General features: G+C 43.4%; 1 protein-coding gene across 4 annotated transcripts in view; it reads right to left on the minus strand.

Moving 5' to 3' along the window:
* The window catches only part of ERBB4 (erb-b2 receptor tyrosine kinase 4), a 966,448-nt gene that overhangs the window by 256,244 nt on the left and 690,746 nt on the right, over nt 1–19,458 (minus strand). For all 4 annotated transcript variants that reach the window (XM_074968100.1, XM_074968101.1, XM_074968099.1 and 1 more), the window contains exon 5: nt 6,278–6,343. In XM_074968100.1, the coding sequence (XP_074824201.1) occupies nt 6,278–6,343 (66 nt within the window). The remainder of the gene's footprint in view (nt 1–6,277; nt 6,344–19,458) is intronic.

Here is a 19,458-nt window from a genome sequence, read left to right on the forward strand (position 1 = left end):
AACCTGTGCAGAGGGAGCACGGCCAACAGAGGCCTGGAAGGCAGTGCTTATGTTGCCAGAGGCTGATCGTATTGGGGAATGGACCCATAGTAGGCAAGGACAAGGCAGATTCCCACGAAGGACAGGTGGTAGCGAGGTGCCTCACAACCCAGGGTACGTCCCGGAAGCATCACAAAGCCTGGCACCAACATTGGACCACTCCCCTTGTGCTGCTGCTGACACTCGTTTCCCTAGACGCTGCCACCTCACGCTGCTCCTTCCCACTGGGCAGCAGTGGGACAGGAGGTGCCTGGGTGCCCATGCAGCAGATGCCACAGGTGCAACCCAAAAGTGAAATTGCAGCTCCCACCAGAAGTTCAGCCACATACCTGAGACTGAGGATGAACTGCCGGCAGGCACAACCAGGCTGCCAATTGCAGAAGTGTCACGTGAGCTGCCAGACGCTCGGCCACTCTGCAGAGAATAGGCCCAAATACTCCTCCAAGCTGCACCAGTGAAACTGAGAGGAGAGTCTTAGTCATAATGATCCAGGCCCCAATCCTGTAGTCAGATCCTCTAAGGCACACTTGTCCATGCTGAGCAAAGGATCCACCAGTATAGAACTAACTGCAAGACTGAGACCCAGTTTGCTAAGTAATGAGGATAACACCAAATTTGTGCCCAACACATGCAAATGGATTAAGATTTGAGCGGGGGGCTACTTGTCAGTTGCTTTTAGACCACAACCTAGCATTCTGACCAATAGTGTCTCAGTGTTGTCTTATACTACACCTCCTCTGTGCATATTCACCTGTTGTCTCTTGCCGTATACTTGGACTGTAAGCTCTTTGGGGCAGGGACTGCCTCTTTGTTCTCTGTTTGTACAGCACCTAGCACAATGGGGTCCTGGTCCAGGACTGAGACTTGTAGGCCCTATTGTAACACACATAATAAATAAATAACAATAAACTTGGCTGAGACTCATATTGAGGGGGAAGGCAGGATGTTGCTTTGTTTCACAAATGTGTGTAATTAATCAGTCTATCTTAATGTTGTCCTTAATTTTACATTATGTCAGGGAACTGTAAACCTGTGAAGGAGAGAAAATGGGAAGTAACCAAAATCAATGAGAAAGCCTCATGAACATGCAAAGTTCTTAGTGACATACAAGGATTTTAATTAAAGATGCTGGCTCCTAGCAAAAGCGCTCTGTTACCCTGATTGATCTAGACTGCTGGTTCAGCTCTTTCCCTCTCCCCCAACCAGCTCCTGCTTGATTTTCGCTGCACCATGTGGGTATTTACTGCATCTGCATCTTCTTTTTCCAAACCATATTTGTCCCACACAGACTGTAAATACAATCACACCTAGGACAAACACCTATTCACACACAACCATCCTCCACCTCCCTTTACATGCATGCTTATATTGGCAGTTGATTGAAAGCCTGTTTGCCTCCTTTGTCTTCTGTAGGTTCAAAATGTATTTAGTTTAAGGTTGTTCCTCTCTCTGGGGTAAGGCAGGGCTTCTCCCCAACGTGCTAAGGGCACTCTGCCACTCCCACAGTCTCTTTTACACAGTTTTATTGTCCAAACTTGAGTCAAATAAACAAAATCACAGTTCCTCAACTCATCCTGGGCTTCAGCTCCCACGGGGTTTCCCCCCTTGAGTCCTCAGGTTCCTTTTGCCTTCCCTCCCTGGCAGTCCTAGCTTCTCCAGGGCTCCCTATTGCCAGGGAGCAGGCAATGAGAGCCCTATGTCCACGCTCTCTCTCCTTTCCTGATGGTCTCTCAGGCTCTTCTCAATGGGTCTCTCCTTATCTAACTGCGGGTGCCCTCTTTTAAGCTCAGGTGGCGTCAGCTGACCTGTCACATGTGCACTGGCTCTACTCCTTCTTAAAGGGACAGTGCCATCCTGACACAGACATTCTCATAAAATAATGTATTAAGTTTACAGCAGTTCCAATTTCCTTTCATGTGGTAAAAAAACAACACAGACATCAAGAGTAGACAGGATAATAAAGACTAAGGAAAGGCTTTCAAAAGTGAGTAGTGATTTTTGAATGCCCAGATTTTGGGGTGTCTCACTATAAAAGGTTTTTTTTTTTCATTTGGTGGGGGCTCAGTGCTTACTGAAAATCAGACTTGCCATGCTAAATTGGCTTCCCTGAAATTGAGGCACCCAGAATCCATAGCTACTTTTGAAAATGTTTCTTGTTAATATCAACTAACATTTTCAGTGTTAAGAAAATGAATTAATTGTACAATACAGCATCTGGAAATTATCCCTTCTTTGCCTATTAATGAAAACGGTTTATCTATAATTTCCTATTAATGTCCTCTTAAACACGTAAATGTACACGTTACATTTATATAGATTCAGGTGCTGTACCAGAGACTTAAAGATAGAGAGAGAGAGAAACAGCTGGAAGGCAAGACAAGAAGTAGACTAGGTGGATGATATTTGTTCAAGAACAAAACTTTCCTGTTGCTTTTTCCCCTGGTGTAGTTTGAAATGAAAGACAAGGATTAAGATCTTTTGGTTTTATCCCTTTTCTTGTAAAATAATCTAAATCTTAACTTGGGAGGGGGGCTCATTAGAGTTTTTGCTTTGGCGACTCAGTAAAAAAATGAAATTATTAAAATGCAGCTATGCCCTCCTTGAGTTCTGTTTCCAGGAACAAAATATTTAGGTTTGAAAATGTTATGCTTTTTGAAGTGTCTTCCTGCATACATCTGAAAGGTGGGTATTCTCAAATATACTAGTTCAGGGTACATAAAATATGTGTGAGACAAACTGGGAATGGCATCCAAAAATAACACCTATCAGACTGAAAATGAATGTGCTTTTTTTAAGCAGAGATCAAAGTAATAATAGTGTGGTGTTGGTTGTATTCTGGGTTTTGATTTGGGTCCCTACTTGGGTATTTCTATGATTAAACAAAAGCCACGCGATAAATGCCCATATTAGTGTAAAATGCATAAAAGGTTTTTAAAAAGTCCCCTTCGCTAGTTTAATATGCAACGATATTTTCCTTAAAAAACAAGTGCTTACCAATGATCACATTAGGTCATGGGGGGATAGAGAAGCGTGAAAGATAAAATAACTGCAGTCCCTGATAACCAGACACTGCAAGGAGCTATCCTGATACTGTGCTTAAAGATAAAAGTTGCTATTTTAAATTAGATCTTTCTGGAGCCTAGATAACTTTCCCTTTTTCATCGTTTATTATTTTGGTAGCCACTTTTATGCCTTGGCCTGTCTCTAGTGTTCAGATATGTTTGCTCAGTCCTTGTAAAGAGAGAGATGGTTGTCTTTAAAATAGTAAAACTACCATATAGCTCTTCTAAGCTTCCAACTTCAGAGCAACATTGCAGATAAACTCCTCTCTCCCTGGCATTACTACATTAATCCACCAAATCAATTTACTTATCTCAAAGCAGTTCTGCCTAGTCGTTCAGTTCTAGGGCCCGCATTCTGCAACATGAACTTCTGCAGCCACAGAAAGCCCTATTGAAATTAATAGGACCCCAAACTATGCAGAGTTAGCGCATTTGCTTGCAGGGACCTAAGGTTAGAGCTACAATGAAATTATAGTAATCTGTTTTGGGGTTAGTGGCAGGTGAACAACCAAACATTCAAAGGATAAGTCCCCTCAAAACTGGATTTTTATCCAGGCTATTAGGGCTTTCATACATTTGATAGACAAACAGTCCTATGTAAGTTAGAGAAAGGAGCCTGCTTGGATGCATAACAGTGCCTGGCTGGCTACAGTCCACTTTTTCACCAGGTAGCTGAGTGGGAAACATTGATTTAAGTTCTTTTTTGAGCACTAACCTCTTCAGTTGCAATCATAAAGGCTGTCAGGAAATGAAAGAGGAGTTCCAGCATGATCCATGGGGCAGAACAAAGATCAAGCTCTTTCTAATACCATTGTACCTGGTGCATTATTCAATGATTCCTATAAACTGGCCTGGCCAAGAACTCATTTATTAACACAGGTCAAATTCCATCTGAAGTGGAAGACTTTGCTTGTGTATTTGTGGGAAATAAGTTAACTTTGGCACAGTGATTAGCCTTCACCATTATGAACCATGACAGTGGGGTCAACAAAGACATTTCTGAACCAGAAGCAAGTAACCAGTATGGAGATATCAGCTGCTGCATGCACACCTTGTGTGTGTGGCAATGTGAGAGGTGAATCCCTATGGTTGATGGTAGTCAATATGATTCTTCTCAGTGCAGTGGACACAGACAGAACAAAAAACGTTAGGAACCTGAAGTCAGTGGAGTTAGAATGGTTTACTCAGCTGAGACCCACAAACATCTGGATCCAGACGTTTCTGAGTGACATCAAATCTTGGTGCAGTATTGTGGAGTGCAAAGCGTGTGGGACAGCACTCAACAGTAGTCATTTGGGCCCCTTTCTTCATTGTAGACAATGTTAGAATAGTCTTGGAACACTGGTTTTGTTTCTCTTGTAAAATTCTCCTGTAAAAGAATTTGCATTTTCCAATTTCTTGTAACCTCTTACATGAAGGTAGTCCCAAATGTGTGCAAGTAGTAGTGATATTTCTAATGAATCCAGTTAAACAGAGGTGGATACTATTGGACTACTGATGATAGAATCAGGTATTATGGGCATGTGTGTGTCGGTAGGTTATTTTTGCAAGAACTTTGCTCATATCTACTGCCTTTGGACCCAGAGTACAAATGGAACCACAGGCTCACTTGTGGAAATATATGGAAAAAGTTGGCTTCCTAGGAAGAGTGAACCCAATGAGCACACACAATTTTAAATGCAAAGTAAAAATAAATACATAAATAAACTAGAAACATCTATGGATTGCTCCACACAGCCAAACAAAGATATTCCTTGTGGGGAGTGTGAGAAGAAACAATATGTTATCATTTTTTTCACCTCCTGGGTCTTAAGTAGCCCCTGGCCATGGCCTTCCCAATTTTGAAAGTGGACGGGCCTGGCCCGTCCACTTTTTGCCACAGGCCCGGCCCCCCTGCCCTTCCTCTTACCCCAAAAGCCCCACCCCCTAGTCAGGCTGGAAGCTGGAACCTGGCCCAGGTAAGAGTGGCCCGAGGAGCTACAGTTGCCAACCCTCCAGGATTGGCCTGGAGTCTTCCGGGATCGGCATCAATCTCCCAGCGACCATTGAAAGCAATCCAGGAGATTTTAATAGGATATTTTAAGAAAATGACAATACGTCATGTTGGGGAAAAAATATCTCCCGGAATAGTTTCAGTCAGAGTTGGCAACCCTACGAGGAGCCCAGGCAGATGTGGGGAGCTATGGACCCTGCACCTGCTCGGGGTGTGTGTAGTGGTGGACCCTCCACCTGCCCTGAGGCTAGGGACGTGGGCTGGAGCTGCTCTCAGGCCCCGCACCACAGGCAGGTGGAGGGGCCCCGGCTTCCCAGCCTAGCTCTGGCTTCTGGCTTGGCCCCAGGGGGAAAAGGAGGGGTAGGGGTGGGGTCACGGAGGGGGCAGGGCCTCATGGCATCCCCAACTATTAGAAAGACTCTGTCACCCCTGGCCATTGCTGGTGTTCACTCTCAGTTGTTTGTCCTTTTACATTTTGCTGATGTTGGGGCTGCCTGGCTCCTTGCTCCATGATATCTGTATAGTCAGTTTGGAAATACTATAAGAAAAGACTCTCTCTCTCCAGATGGTTATTATTTTATATGAACAAGTTCACTCATCACCATTGTCACATTTTCCGGACACACAATGACAGACAGACATTCTAAACAGTCTACCAGTTAATTGGAAAGAACTTCCTTTAAACAATATCCATTATCGGCAACCTACGTAGGACCTACATACAACGGAACACATCCTGAGATCCTTATCAAGAGCATAATCCTGCAAGGGGACACATATCCTCAAATTCCCACTGAAATTAATAGGATTTTAGAGCCAATTCAGCTTCTTGCAGGATAGGACCCTCACCAAGGATGTCAGGATCAAGTCCATAGTTTTGCATTCTTGTTATTGTGTCTGCTCTAATGCACTCTGAAGTAGTAGTTAATGCTCCCCAGAGCAGCGCCCTACGTTGGGACCCAAATGGAGAAGAGAAGCAGCCAGTTGGCTTAAGCTTAATTAGAAGCACAGAAAAAAAACCAACCAAAATTGCTAGATGGGAAAGCACAAAGAGGCTTTTGTACAAGTGAAAAATCTAAAACTATTTTAAAAAGACCTTGACAATATCCCTTTAAAATGGAAATGGTAGAATCCCTCTTACAGTTCTTCCCACTCCTTTCTTTCCCTGTCCTCACATACTTACAGCTCTGGCAGTGGTTTTCCGTGGGTCCCCAACAACGACCTGTGCAGGACTTGTGGCATCGTCCACCTGCAGGGTGAAAACAAACAGAGATGAAGTGAGCTGTAGCTCACGAAAGCTTATGCTCAAATAAATTTGTTAGTCTCTAAGGTGCCACAAGTACTCCTTTTCTTTTTTAGAGAGCAATTAGAAACTCGGCTTCTTTTCAATCTTGGGCCTCCAGTGATGCCTCAAGGGAAGCACTACTGTTGTGACATGAGGATTTCTGGGCCTTACCAGGGTTGAATGGTTGGCGAAACAGAGTCAAGTTAAGCAGCCAGCCCTGTGTGTGAAACGTATATGAGACTGAGGCACAGGACACAGGCGCTTAATTTCCTAACTCTGGTCCCCCTTCTTAAAGGTATAAACTGAATTTGTGGGTCTTGAGAACCGATGCTGCTCTACAGAGGAGAAAACCAGACTGGGAACATCGAAATATATTTTCACCGTTAACTATCCCAAGCAGTGAACACAATGGTCTATGCTGGGTAGCAACACTGGATCCACCCAGCCTCTCGGTACTGGTGGATGTCGCTGCTCGAAATGGTACGCAAAAACACCTGAACCCCATAATAGAAAACAAAAGTCAATACAAATGAACAAACAAACTCTCTGGGGGAAAAGGAAAGCCACAGAGTGACGAATAAAAAAACATGGCCAAAGCACTGGTAAAAGAATAGACAGGTTTATTAGCTAAATAGGGGTCCCCCCCGCCCCGAAAGCAACCTATCCTCATTTTTGAGGACTCTTTCATTCTTCATAAAATATTGCTCAGAAACTCTATTAAGCAAGCGTCCGCTTAGAGCTTGATCCAGAAGCCCATTAAAGTGAATGGGGAGCCTTTCCATGAATGTGTTACTGGCACTAACTTGTAATACACTTCTGTACACTCAAACTTTGGGAACACTGACAGATCAAATATGACCACATCCCTGTGCTAACACTCTGAACCCTGAAGTTCTAGCCCCAAAGAAAAAGTGTTATTAACTTGGCTAGCCGAGGTTGAGCGAAGATACGGTATTTTATTTACATAAAGTCAGAAGGTCATAAGGATTATGTTCTTGAAACCCACTTTCACCACTCTGACACGTATACAGTGTTGATGGCACAACTGATTATAGTGTACAGTAATTACACAGTGGGCCAACTACCTTGTTGAAAGTAACAGTTCTTTGCTGTACTGAAGTTCATTTAAAGCAATTTTGCCTGGGAAGCATTGTTGCTGACATCATCAGCATATAATTTCTTGTCAGTTTCTGCCATCTGTTTATTTAGATCACAAACACATTATAACTACCTAATGCAAACTCATTCTGGCTGACAGGATGGGGACTCCATCTGGCATGAATAATGCAACTTTAATCAGTAATAACGATAATTATTATTAAGAGGCTACTGGAGTCCTGTGCAGAAAGCTAATAAATCTAAATTGATTTATAACACTGGAAATTAGACAAGAGGGTGAGGCGAACAGCAAACGTGGGAAACTTTCAACAGCAGAGACTCTCAGTCAGGCTCGATTGTGAATAGGTCCATGGGCCCATCCAACTGAGTAAGGACTACTAAGAACTCGCCTTATGCCCCTAGAGTACTGGATCCTGCATATCAAACACAGCGGATATTGTAAACCTACTTATTCCCACTTCCACAGATCAGGAGGGCAAAGTCTTGATTCCACATACAAGATCCACACTTGTTACTCAATGCATCTGAGCCAATGCAGGGAGTGTTGCAATTTGGTGCTGGTACAGGAATGAGGGGGAAGCCGGTGAGGAAAGCCAACTCACAGGCATATCTCTGTGGCACAGCACCTCCCAGAGTTACTCCTAAGGCAGTGCAGATTATGCTTAAGGTTGTGCCTAATGTCACATTGAGTTCTGAGAAGATGGTTAGGGAGAAAGCTAATGGCAATCTTGTGAGTACACATATTAAACCCCTAGAATACATAGCAGATCATTTGTTAATTGTATATCGCAGAAGCAGAATGAGATCACATCCCCGCCTTTTCTGACTTCTATTCCCACCCTACATCTACTGTACCCACTGGATTTTTCATTGCCATAGTAACATCCATGGTGAGATAACAGGAGCTTCAGACTTTATGACAGGTGACCCCTAGCCAATGAGTCCTCCTACACTTCTGTGCATGCCGGGATCTTTGAAAGTGCCACATATGAATAAAAGTCTTTGCATCTCAAATTCCTTGGCACCAACATGATCCTTGGTACGGAACCAAAAATTCACTCACCCAGCTCCTTCCATCCTGGAAATAAACGTGAGTCAGTGTGTTCAAAAGTCGTTTTTAAAGAACTTTAACTAGACTGTCTGCTTCCTATTACATGACTTTGTTTGGCAGTGTCAGATGATAATTTGCATTTGAGTAGAGATATATTGACCAGGGGAGCAGGGGGAAGGCTGCCAGCTCTCTTTTCTCTCATTGGGAGTTCAAAGTGTCTGCTTCATTGTTTTCTCTTCTCTCAGTTTCACAGGCAAAATGAGAAGCTGAGCATGTAGACAGCACATCTCTGAATTAAATTATCACAAGCCCTTTTGAAGGTCAGACATCAAATACACTGGGAATAAGAAAAGTGGCTAGTCCATTTTGCTCTTTAGTTGTTAGTGTTAAGAAGCTTGATCCTCTCCCAACATGAACAAGTACTGGTCCAAATTCTGCCCTCAGTTATCTGCATGCAGCTACAAAGAATACAGTGGGTTTGTTTGCACAAGGGTAACTCAGGGAAGAATGTTGTCCTCTATGGATCTGATTCGGAAACTCTTTCTCACAAGAGTAGTCCTACTGGAGTGCTCATGAGAGTAAGAAGTATCCATATGAGCAAGGGTTTGTAAGAATCAGTCCAAACATCAGCTGTTTGAAATTTGTCCCCAGATCCAAAAATAGGGACCTTCCTACAGAGAAGTCTGCTGATTCACTCAGAGACAGAGATGTCTGCATAGTCTTTTGTTCTTATGTAGTTCTATGTATCACACTACAATGAATTTTAGAAAGGGTCTTGATGGACACGAGTAGATTTTAGAAGGTTCACTGTGAGCCGCCAATGAAGAACTGTTTTTCAGATCAGACATTTAGGGAATAAAGTAGGCAATTCCTTTCATCGTACTCACTGTGTTTATAAAAATAAAAATCCTGCAAGAAGTAGAAGGAATCTGTGGGAGACTCCTTGTAGGCTCATTTCAATAAAGAAACATTAAAGCATGGAAGAGTGCCAAGTATCCTTGGTGGGGAGTTTGGGGGAGGGTTTTTTGGGTTTTTTTTTAATAGCAAGGTGGGTTAAGTAAGGAATCACAATTCCTTCCTATGACTTTCTCCATTAATCTTTGCAAACTGGGAGATTGATCTTGCAAGATGTGGAGCATCCTCAAGTGTCAGTGGGATCAACGGGAGTTGAGGGCACTCAGTACTTGAAACAAGTGCTAAGCACCTTGCAGGATCAAGCCTTATTTGAGGAAGAGAAAGCCCGGATCTGATCATTCATCACATAGATTCTTTGTGCAATCAAATGTTGAGACTCAGCAATTAGCTGGAACCTGGCCATCAATATGTGATGCAGAGAAAAAAAACCTCAAGCAATTTACCTTGTAAGTGGTTACCTTGCCCATCTGCTCAATTGTCATTCATTACCAAAGGCAGTAAAAAAAATCTTTTTCCCAATCTACTTTTGTTTCCTAAGTGACACATGAATAGGCAGCCTCCAGAGGAGCCTGAATCTGTGGTCCCTTCTTTGCCCCTAATGACGAAAATGTCTGAAGACATCTAGTGATGTCAGCTCCATTTCTATTCCAGAATATTACTAGTGTTCTGAATACATAATGAAGTTTCACTCACTGAAACACAAAAGGGGAGTAAGGGGGCAAAAATCAGGACTGTATAATTGTATATAATTTGTATTTAATCTAAACATTGAAAGGCCAGAGTCATTGAGGAGCATGTCAAGTAATTTTGTTCTGGCAAATCCCATGAAGAAAACTGGCTACTTGTCTTGGATGGTTTATAAACAGCAAATCCTGCATCTTGACTGGTGACTTAAACTAGACGATCCTTGCAATCCCTTCCAACTCTATGGTTCTATGATTCTAGGACTCATCTCCCTTTGGCCAATATTAATGCAACATGTCTTTCATTATGGACATTGGGGCAGGAAATCTTCATACTCTTCCAGTGCATGGCTACACCTGTGGCAGATATCTATCAACAGCTTACTCCCTCTGCTCTACCAACTGCAAATGCCACCAACAGAAACTAGAAGCTCATTAGACTGGGAAATCCTAAGGATACTTCCACCTTGCACGAGCCCAATAACTGAGAAGAGCTTTCCTTTGGCTCAAGATAGACCTTATTATGACAAGAAGCTACAAAAGGCTGTTACTGACAAGACAAGAAAATTAAAAGTTCTCCTCCTTGCCCCAAGCTAACAGCAGTGTTCCTCCACAGTTCCTTGCCAATGGTCACAGCCAGTGGTGAGCTGGAGCAGGTTCCCTCCGGTTCGCTAGAACCGGTTGTTAAATTTAGAAGCCCTTTTAGAACCGGTTGTTCCACGAGGGACAACCGGTTCTAAAAGGGCTTCTAAATTTAACCGGCCAAAAGTGGCACCTTAGGCGCCGACTCCATGGGTGCTCCAGGACTGGAGCACCCAAGGGGAAAATTTGGTGGGTGCAGAGCACCCACCGGCAGCTCCCCACCCCACCCCCAGCCCCAGCTCACCTCCGCTCCGCCTCCGCCTCCTCCCCTGAACACGCCACCCTGCTCTGCTTCTCCTGCCCCCGCCCCCCACCAGGCTTCCTGCGAATCAGCTGTTCGGTGGGAAGCCAGGGCTGGCTGAGAAGCAGGTGGCAGCTTCCCGCTCAGGGAGGCAGAGGTGAGCTGGGGGGGGCGAGAAGGGCCACTCGCACCGCAGCAGGTAACCGGGGGGGGGGGGAAGGGGAGCCCGGGGAACCCATCCTCGCCCCAGCTCACCTCCGCCTCCCTGAGCCTGAGTGTGAAGCTGCCGCTTGCTTCTCAGCCCTCCCAGGCTTCCCGCCGAACAGCTGATTCGCGGGAAGCCGGGGTGGGGGTGCAGAGAAGCAGAGCGGTGCGGTGCGTTCAGGGGCGGATGTGTAGCGGAGGTAAGCTGGGGCCGGGCATGGGGCGGGGAGCTGCCGGTGGGTGCTCTGCACCCACCAAATTTTCCCCATGGGTGCTCCAGCCCTGGAGCACCCACGGAGTTGGTGCCTAAGGCTCCACTTTTGATGTGATCAGTGGGGGGAGCGGCCGCTCCCCCTGCTCCCCCCACTAGGTACGCTCCCCCGCCCCTAGGAGCCAGAGGGACCTGACGGATGCTTCCTGGGAGCTGCCCCAGGTAAGCACCTCCGGGACTCCCCACCTCGCCCCCCGGCAGGTCCCTCTGGCTCTTAGGGGTGGGGTGGGCACCCACTACGGTGGCCCACGAGACCCTCCTGCCCAGCTCTGGGGGCAGTCAGGGGACAGGGGAGGGGGGTGGATGGGGCAGGAGTCCTGGGGGTTGGGGGTGGGCAAAGACCCCCTTGTGGGGTGAGGAGGGAACCAGTTGTTAAGATTTTGGCAGCTCATCACTGGTCATAGCTGCCTTAAGGAGACCCCTTTCATGCAGGAAATGGGAAAGAAGAGAAGGCAGTAGAATTCAGAGAAGAAATGGTCTCACTTTACATGGTCTCCATTTATAAATGGCTTATAAAAGGTTAATAAATGATTAATGGATGTTATCTGCACATTACTGATATAAAGCAGCATATGTGATTGATGGTTATAAGCACCTTAGTAGCAGGTACTATTCACAGTTATAAGCCATAGTTATATGTAACCTATTGATCTTTTGACCTCTATATAACCACTTAAAATAATCGATTAACTCTGGATTAAAACAACTATTAATAATTTATTAGCCCTTTATAAACTACTCATAAACTCAATCTTAATTGAAAATGTGACCAAACAAATTGACTATTTCCCTAAGCTTTAATGAGGAGGTTTGGAACTGTACAAGCATAACTTGCCCTGAGGTCCCAGACGTGTCAGATGATCCCAATACATTCTGCATTAAGATGCCTCATCTTTTTCATTTCATTGTTTAAACATGACACTACGTTGAAATAGGGCTGCACTTTGTTTTTGTAAGCGGCTAAAATTACTAAGTTTTGTGTATGAAAAGATACAGTCGATAGCAAAATCAAAATAGAATTCAAACTCTGCTGCATGGTATTAACTGGAATTAAAGATACTATTGTTGTGATGAATTGTTCTGCCTTTATCAGCCTGTAACGCTTTCCATGTCCTTGTCTAACAATTCCTATGGCCACGCATTTATTCATTCACACTCCTTTGTTAAGTAAAAATCATTTTACATTTTCTACCAGCCCTGTGCTAGTCTCCAGATCGCTTCCATTGATTTGAAAGTTAATTACCTAATGGAGAGATTCACACTTTTCAGGGTTTCCTCTCTAAGGAAAAACAGGCATGTCTGCAGAGAGTGAGAGCAAAAATTCTGGTAAAATAGAATGCTCGTCTTCTATAAAACACGCCACTTGCTTTCTCTCTGTCGCTATGCAAAAAGTTATGGGGCATAGAAGTGTAAATTGGCATAATGACACTGATTTCAACAGAGCAGCATGTATTTGCAGAAGTTCAGGATCTGTCCCTATGTGTTTTTTGAAAGGGGATTGCTCCTGAGCCCCGACTTGCTCACCAGGCTTGGCCCCTTCTTTAAGAAGTCCCTTGATAAGGTGAACGATAACAGGCAAGTTTGATCTAACCTTGCAGTTGGCAGCATAATCCATTGTTTCCACAGCAGACCCACGAAGCCTGAATGGAATCATCTGTGCATACACTAAATAAATCCCCTGGTACTGAAGACCTATGCAGGGATTATGAAGGATGACTATTTCCCCATAACTAGAAGAAGGGTATAGGACACCCACGTGCTCCTTCTGTGATCACTACTGCAGCCCGTAGGCTGGTAGCTGATCTGTTCATTATATGGATCGGCTCATGTCACTCTGTGGTCCAGCAGAGATCCCACTGAAGAGCACTGCTCTACTCCGTGCTGGGGTTACGGTCTCCCTGCCTGGACTCTCGGTGGGCAGCTCACTTACCCCACACTGGAACCTCAAGACTGTCCACACATCTGGAGGAATGAAAGCATATTCCCCCAGTAACTAGTTTTAATACAAAAAATTTGAATCTACCATTCTGACCCCTCTATTTATCCACTAATCTTCCTTTCTAGATAGGCACAGAAAGAGAGAGAGAGACACAGAGAGAGAGAGAGAGAGATTCAGATATAGGCAGCTGAAAACAGACTGACAAGGGAAATACCTATGTGTAATGAAAACAAAACGAGCGATATACACATTGAGACAGGCAAAGAAAGAGATAGAGGGACAATATAAATACATTTTAAAAAAAAGGAAACTGGAGATAAAGTTCAACCTGCATTGAGGAAAACAGAATACTTGCTAACAATGGAGTATGTAATTTGTTATAGGGACAACCCTAAGCATGTCAGTGTTGACTGGATCAGAGGAATCTGTACAGAATTCCTAAATTACAGAGTATCACTAACTATGTCCACAACAGACAGGGTTGATCTTGGAAGTGATTGACCGCCAGACATAAGGGAATAAATGAAAAGTCAAATAACATCATGTCGGCAGCTCTGATCTGGCCCAGGCCGGTGGATTCATATTTATCATTGACAGCGCAGGACTGACAGGAAGCTCACTGTAATGTTACTGTTCTGCTGCTACAGGAAAATGTCTTCGGACCATCGTAATGAGTAGAGAAAGAGACTTGAGGAGGGAAGAGGCCTAATAAAGATACTAACATTTTCCCCCTGAGACAGACACAACAGGTAAGATTTCTGACTCAACATATTAATAGGGAATTTAGTCTTCCAGAAAAAGACAAAAAAAACACAAACCCTTCACATATGACATGAGCTAAAACTTTACTCTGATTAAGCAATTAGGCGTATTAATTATTACTGCTTATAGCTGTTAGCGCAGAGCAATGTAAAGTGAATTCCCCCCACTGTGATGGAGAATCAGTTCCAAGCAGCATCAGATGCATTTCTAAACACAGAGGTAGGGGTCCCAGCAAATTGGAAAACGCAGCCAGTAGACTAAAAGGCTAGGTCAAGTTATACCTGCTGCTTGGCAGACTCATCAAGATCAACAAACCCTTGGGAGTCTCTCGTATTAAAAAATATATTTCCCACGTGAGAGCCACAGATAACTGAGCACAGTCACTGAAACCAAAGCACATATGCCAACTGGGGCCTGGAGGTAAAGATCCTCTTGAGCAGCAATACATCTTTAGGCACAACTTGTTCACATTATTCTTTTTGGGATGTCACGATAGGCACTTTTGATCTGTGATTCCTGACCCAAGAAACAACAAAACAGAGCAACTGCATAGAATTCTATTAAACGCAACAATTACACATGCAGGGAGTTCCCCCCCTCCTGTGTTCTGGGTGGGAGGTTATTATATATGCATATGCAAAACACGTTTGCATCCACATTAGAATAATTAATATACATCGATTATGCTGGACGACATCTTTTAGCTGCAACAGCAATGGACAAACCAAAAAGATAAACAACTTTTTTTTCTGTATGTATCCAGTCTGACAGGAGCATAATTATGGGTGAGAATCGGAGGCTAGAGCCATAAGTACTTTCCGTGTGATCATGCATAATGTTGTGTGAGAAACTCCAATGTCATGTTTCAGAGTAGCAGCCGTGTTAGTCTGTATCCACAAAAAGAACAGGAGTTCTTGTGGCACCTTACAGACTAACCAATTTATTTGAGCATAAGCTTTCGAATGCATCCGATGAAGTGAGCTGTAGCTCACGAAAGCTTATGCTCAAATAAATCGGTTACTCTCTAAGGTGCCACAAGTACTCCTTTTCTTTTTCCAATGTCATTGCAGGTTTTCTGAGAAGGGCTCTAAAAAAAAAATCTAAGGCACGTTGACAAGCGAATGATGAGGCTGGTGGTGTTCTTGCCCTAATTTCATACCAAAAAACAATAACTCAGTTTTTGGACTATAAGATGAGATATCTTTTGGTTGCTATTAGAATGCATTCAGAGCAGTGATCAAGAGGGTGGTGCAGAATGCAGCTTCCATTGTTAAAATAAAGTCATAGTCTTCAGAAAAGATGATAAGTTGGAAGGGTATTTTTTCATTACTTTATATTGTAAGGTATATTGTAATGTACTGTACTGCTGGGATGTGTCTGTGTAGATGTGGGTGTGTGTGTCAAAGTACCATGAATATTTTCGGCACATTTCCGGCCAAGAGGAAAAGAGGAATAACAAATACAAAATAAACTTCCAAGATCCACTTTCACCTGAATAATCATTCCTGCTAAAACTGATGGAACTTTCAGGATTCACAAACACGTTCAGGAACAAACAGGTGGTCATCTTGCAAACAAGGAGTAACATGTATCCATAAATGACAAATAATGCAAACTCATCACTTTCTGCAATGTATTACCACCTCTAATGTTGAGATTTGGCGACCATTAGGAATTGCTCTACCAGAAGCCGCTGATGATCCATCCATAGTAGTCAAGCCTTCTTTTCCCAAAGTGACCAGTGCTGATGCTTCAGACAAAGGCATAAATCTCCAACATCTTCTGCCACTGGACACACCTATCTATCAAACAGAGCCTTGACTCTCCTCACACATACACCTGCACATACACTCATCATGGTATCACTGGCCAGCAGAGCTGAGCTAGTGCAGGAAAGTGTCATAATTGGATATTAACCCTCTCCCACCACAGCAAGGAGTAAGCCGGGGAGGAAATGTGATGTAAGGTATGTCTGAGGCACAAGCTTTCCTAGGGTTACTTGTCTCACGCTGTCCTGCAGTGGCTCAAGAGCAAGGGTACCAAACTCAGGCCAGACTTTTAAACAGCAGGGCATAAATCCTAAACTGGTGGTGAGTTCTAAGTTTTCATCAACCATTTATTAAGTGTAAACGCCTCAGGCACAGTAGCAGCCAAACCAGGGAGTCACAGACAGTCCCCTTGGGTACTCCAATCTGTCTTGCCACCCAGGTAAGCAGACTTTTGCGATAGATGGTCCCTTACACCAAAGATCAGAGCAATATTCAGGTTACTCCCAGTCCCAAAGGATCAGTCATTTAGCCCAGGTCAATTGCACCTCAGATCTCATACCAAGGACAACACTTATGGCCAATCCTATAATAAACTACATACAGATTTATTATATAAGAAAAGGAAATAAGAGATTTATTTACAAGGTTAAAGCAGGTAAACATATATACACAAATGAGTTCCAATTTTAAGTTTCAAAATCTATTAGAAATCTTCCATGACAAGCAAACTCTGTATGTCCTTTAGGGCTAACCCAGGCTAAGCAGTGGGGATCTTTTGCTTATGCTTAGATCCTTGCCCCTCAGAATCCAAGCAGCATACAAATACAGTTCCTCTTTGTTAGGGCTTTTAATTCCTTCCACCCTTCTGCTTTGAGTTGCAAACTCAGCCGATGGGAGGAATTCACTTGCTATCTCCTGCTCTTCACGAGGCAGCAGGGGGAAAGAAACCAAACAAGTCTTTTGTTCTCTGATGTTGCGCAATAGTTCATCTGGTGTCAATGCACCTTCTTCGTCAGATGGGACATAGCACCTGTTGGAGACTAGTATTTCACACCAGTTAACGCTTTTCTCCTGTCTGGTGATCTACACAGTTAGAGAGACTTTCAATGCAAATGCTCATATATTACCTTCCAATATAGGGTACAGATGTTATAAGTGAGATTCATGTATGCAGCAATTTACAAGCAGTAAATAAAGCCTAAACACTGAGCACATTTTTATAACTCTTATACCTATTTTACCAGCTGTGTGTGTCGATATCCAAGTGAGGCATGGGGACCTAATCATAAGCTGGCACCTGGTTTGCCAGCGTCACAACTTGTAGGGTAGTGCATCTTATAAACATCCTCTGCTTAGGGCTCTTCCAAAAATAAGTCTACTCTTAATTTTTAGATGCATAGTAAGGAATAGGTAATTATCCATAACCCTGAATATGAGGAACCACCACAAAAAGCAGTTCAGCCGTCACATCCATTTAGGATCTTAGGCTGTCTGCTGAAACTATCTAGAAATAGGGAGAAGGGGGAATATGCTAAAGGAAAGAAAGGAAAACAGAAGATTTAGGAAGAGGATATAGAATGGCAGGAATAAGGGGAAATACTCAAGGGATTTGTAACCTGATAAAAGATCCTAGGTGAAATAAAATTGGTACAAGAGCCTTTTCTTACTGCTATTTCTCCATATTAGATGGGGTAGCAATTTCTTCCTTCTGAATATTTCCTGGTGGTGAAGGGGAATTTTTAGAGGCCTATCAGTGTTAATGCAGGTTTTCTGAGGGGAAATAGGAAAGGGTGAGTCAAAACCCTACCAGACTTAATTGAAGATGTGGGGAAAATGTAAGGCAAGTAAAGTACCACTGAAACAAAACTCTGGAGAGAAGCAGCTGGAGAAAACTGGAATCCCAGCATTCCGTTAAGTGGGGAAGCCTGGCCAGCTGAAGGCTTGCAAGCGTTCAGTAATGTCTCTTTAAAAACCTATTTTCAGGAGGTGGAGAAAGAGCAAGGATGCCATTAGCATGACACAGACACATTTCACCATCTTCTTCAGATAAAATGAAGCGAGGTCAACTTCCCATTTGCTTCCTTAGGAGTGAATGGGAGAAAGTGAGGGCCGTTTCAGCACCCGCAGAAGTCAATGTGACTTGTTGATTTTGATGAGTACTGGATCCCAATGATAATTAGCCATCTATAACAATGGCTTGCATAGAGTGAGTTGACCTGCGCATGTTGATCATACCTTCTTGAGGACTCATATTGAGTTTGTCATGTAGACATAGGAATTTTTCCACATGTAGCTGTGCTGATTGAGGTTACCTTTGTTGAGAGCCTAGAAGTCATTATGTTATCTGTGGGAGGTCAAAAAGCTTCACCTCTGTAATCAGGTCACCTAACGTGAAGACTATTGTGATATTCCTAAAGTTGACTGAGAATTATATTTTGCCAGGCATAAGTTAGTTCCAGACAGGATTTCCGGGTAACAAATAGAAACAAGATTTTGAGAAGTCAGAGCCTCTTTGAAGACTGGTCCAGGAGGACTTGAATATGGAGTCCTTCCTCACAGAACCAGAAGTCTCAAATGAGCGATTAAAGAGAGTACACACAAGAAAGCCAGAAGGTCCCTCCTCTTCCTCATTTAGCTATTTTTTTCCTGCCTGTCAGCCATAACTCTCATCCAAAGTCCCTAAGCTTCATTCTCCCAAATCCAAACACATTGTTCCAAATAGTGGAAGGTATGAGAGGAGCACTTTCTAAGAGAGTGTATTGGAGAAGTTTGGGACTGAAAGAAACCAAGTATGCCAGGATGACTACCAAAGCAAAAGAACACAAGCCTTGAGTGATAGAGGCAACCCCAAATTCTGAGGATGTTCAGCCAAACAAGCCCATGTGACATATGCCTAGAAAATGCAGCTCTAGTGATGTGAAGTTTCTCTTTCAGGCAAGCAACAGAAAGAGTCTGGGCTGGAACAGCCCACTATAAAATCATCTGCTGTGTACCCCTAAGATGAGAAAGTCAAATTTCTCTCTCTCACACACACAAACCATCAACCAAAACTCCTTTCCTTATTTTCTTTGTGCTAAGAACGTATACAGAATGAAATCAAACCTGTGCTCAACAGGTGCTGTCTGTAAAAGAAGTGGCTGGAATAGGGCACCTTGTTGAACTAACAGATAGATAACTTCAAAGGAATGCACCTGCCCAGAAGTTTCAAGAAGACAATTGCTCAATACAATTTAGTGACTGGTTTTATAATGTTTCCTTTCTTTTCTCTTCCTCAAGCAGCCCTTCAAAGGCAGTCAGCTAAAGCAGCTGAAGCTTGCTCAAGAGAGACCAATTTTAACCACCCACTCACTCTAAATATGCCAATCACAATTCAATCAGATCATTTCTAATATTCTGAGTATTTGCGGTTAATTTCCTACTTTCAAGACACACTGGTGACTATGACGAAGTAAGTTGCTAAGTATTTAAGCTGAAAGTTTCTCC

The sequence above is a fragment of the Natator depressus genome, chromosome 11 (genome assembly GCF_965152275.1).
Source record: "Natator depressus isolate rNatDep1 chromosome 11, rNatDep2.hap1, whole genome shotgun sequence".
Lineage (NCBI taxonomy): Eukaryota > Metazoa > Chordata > Testudines > Cheloniidae > Natator > Natator depressus.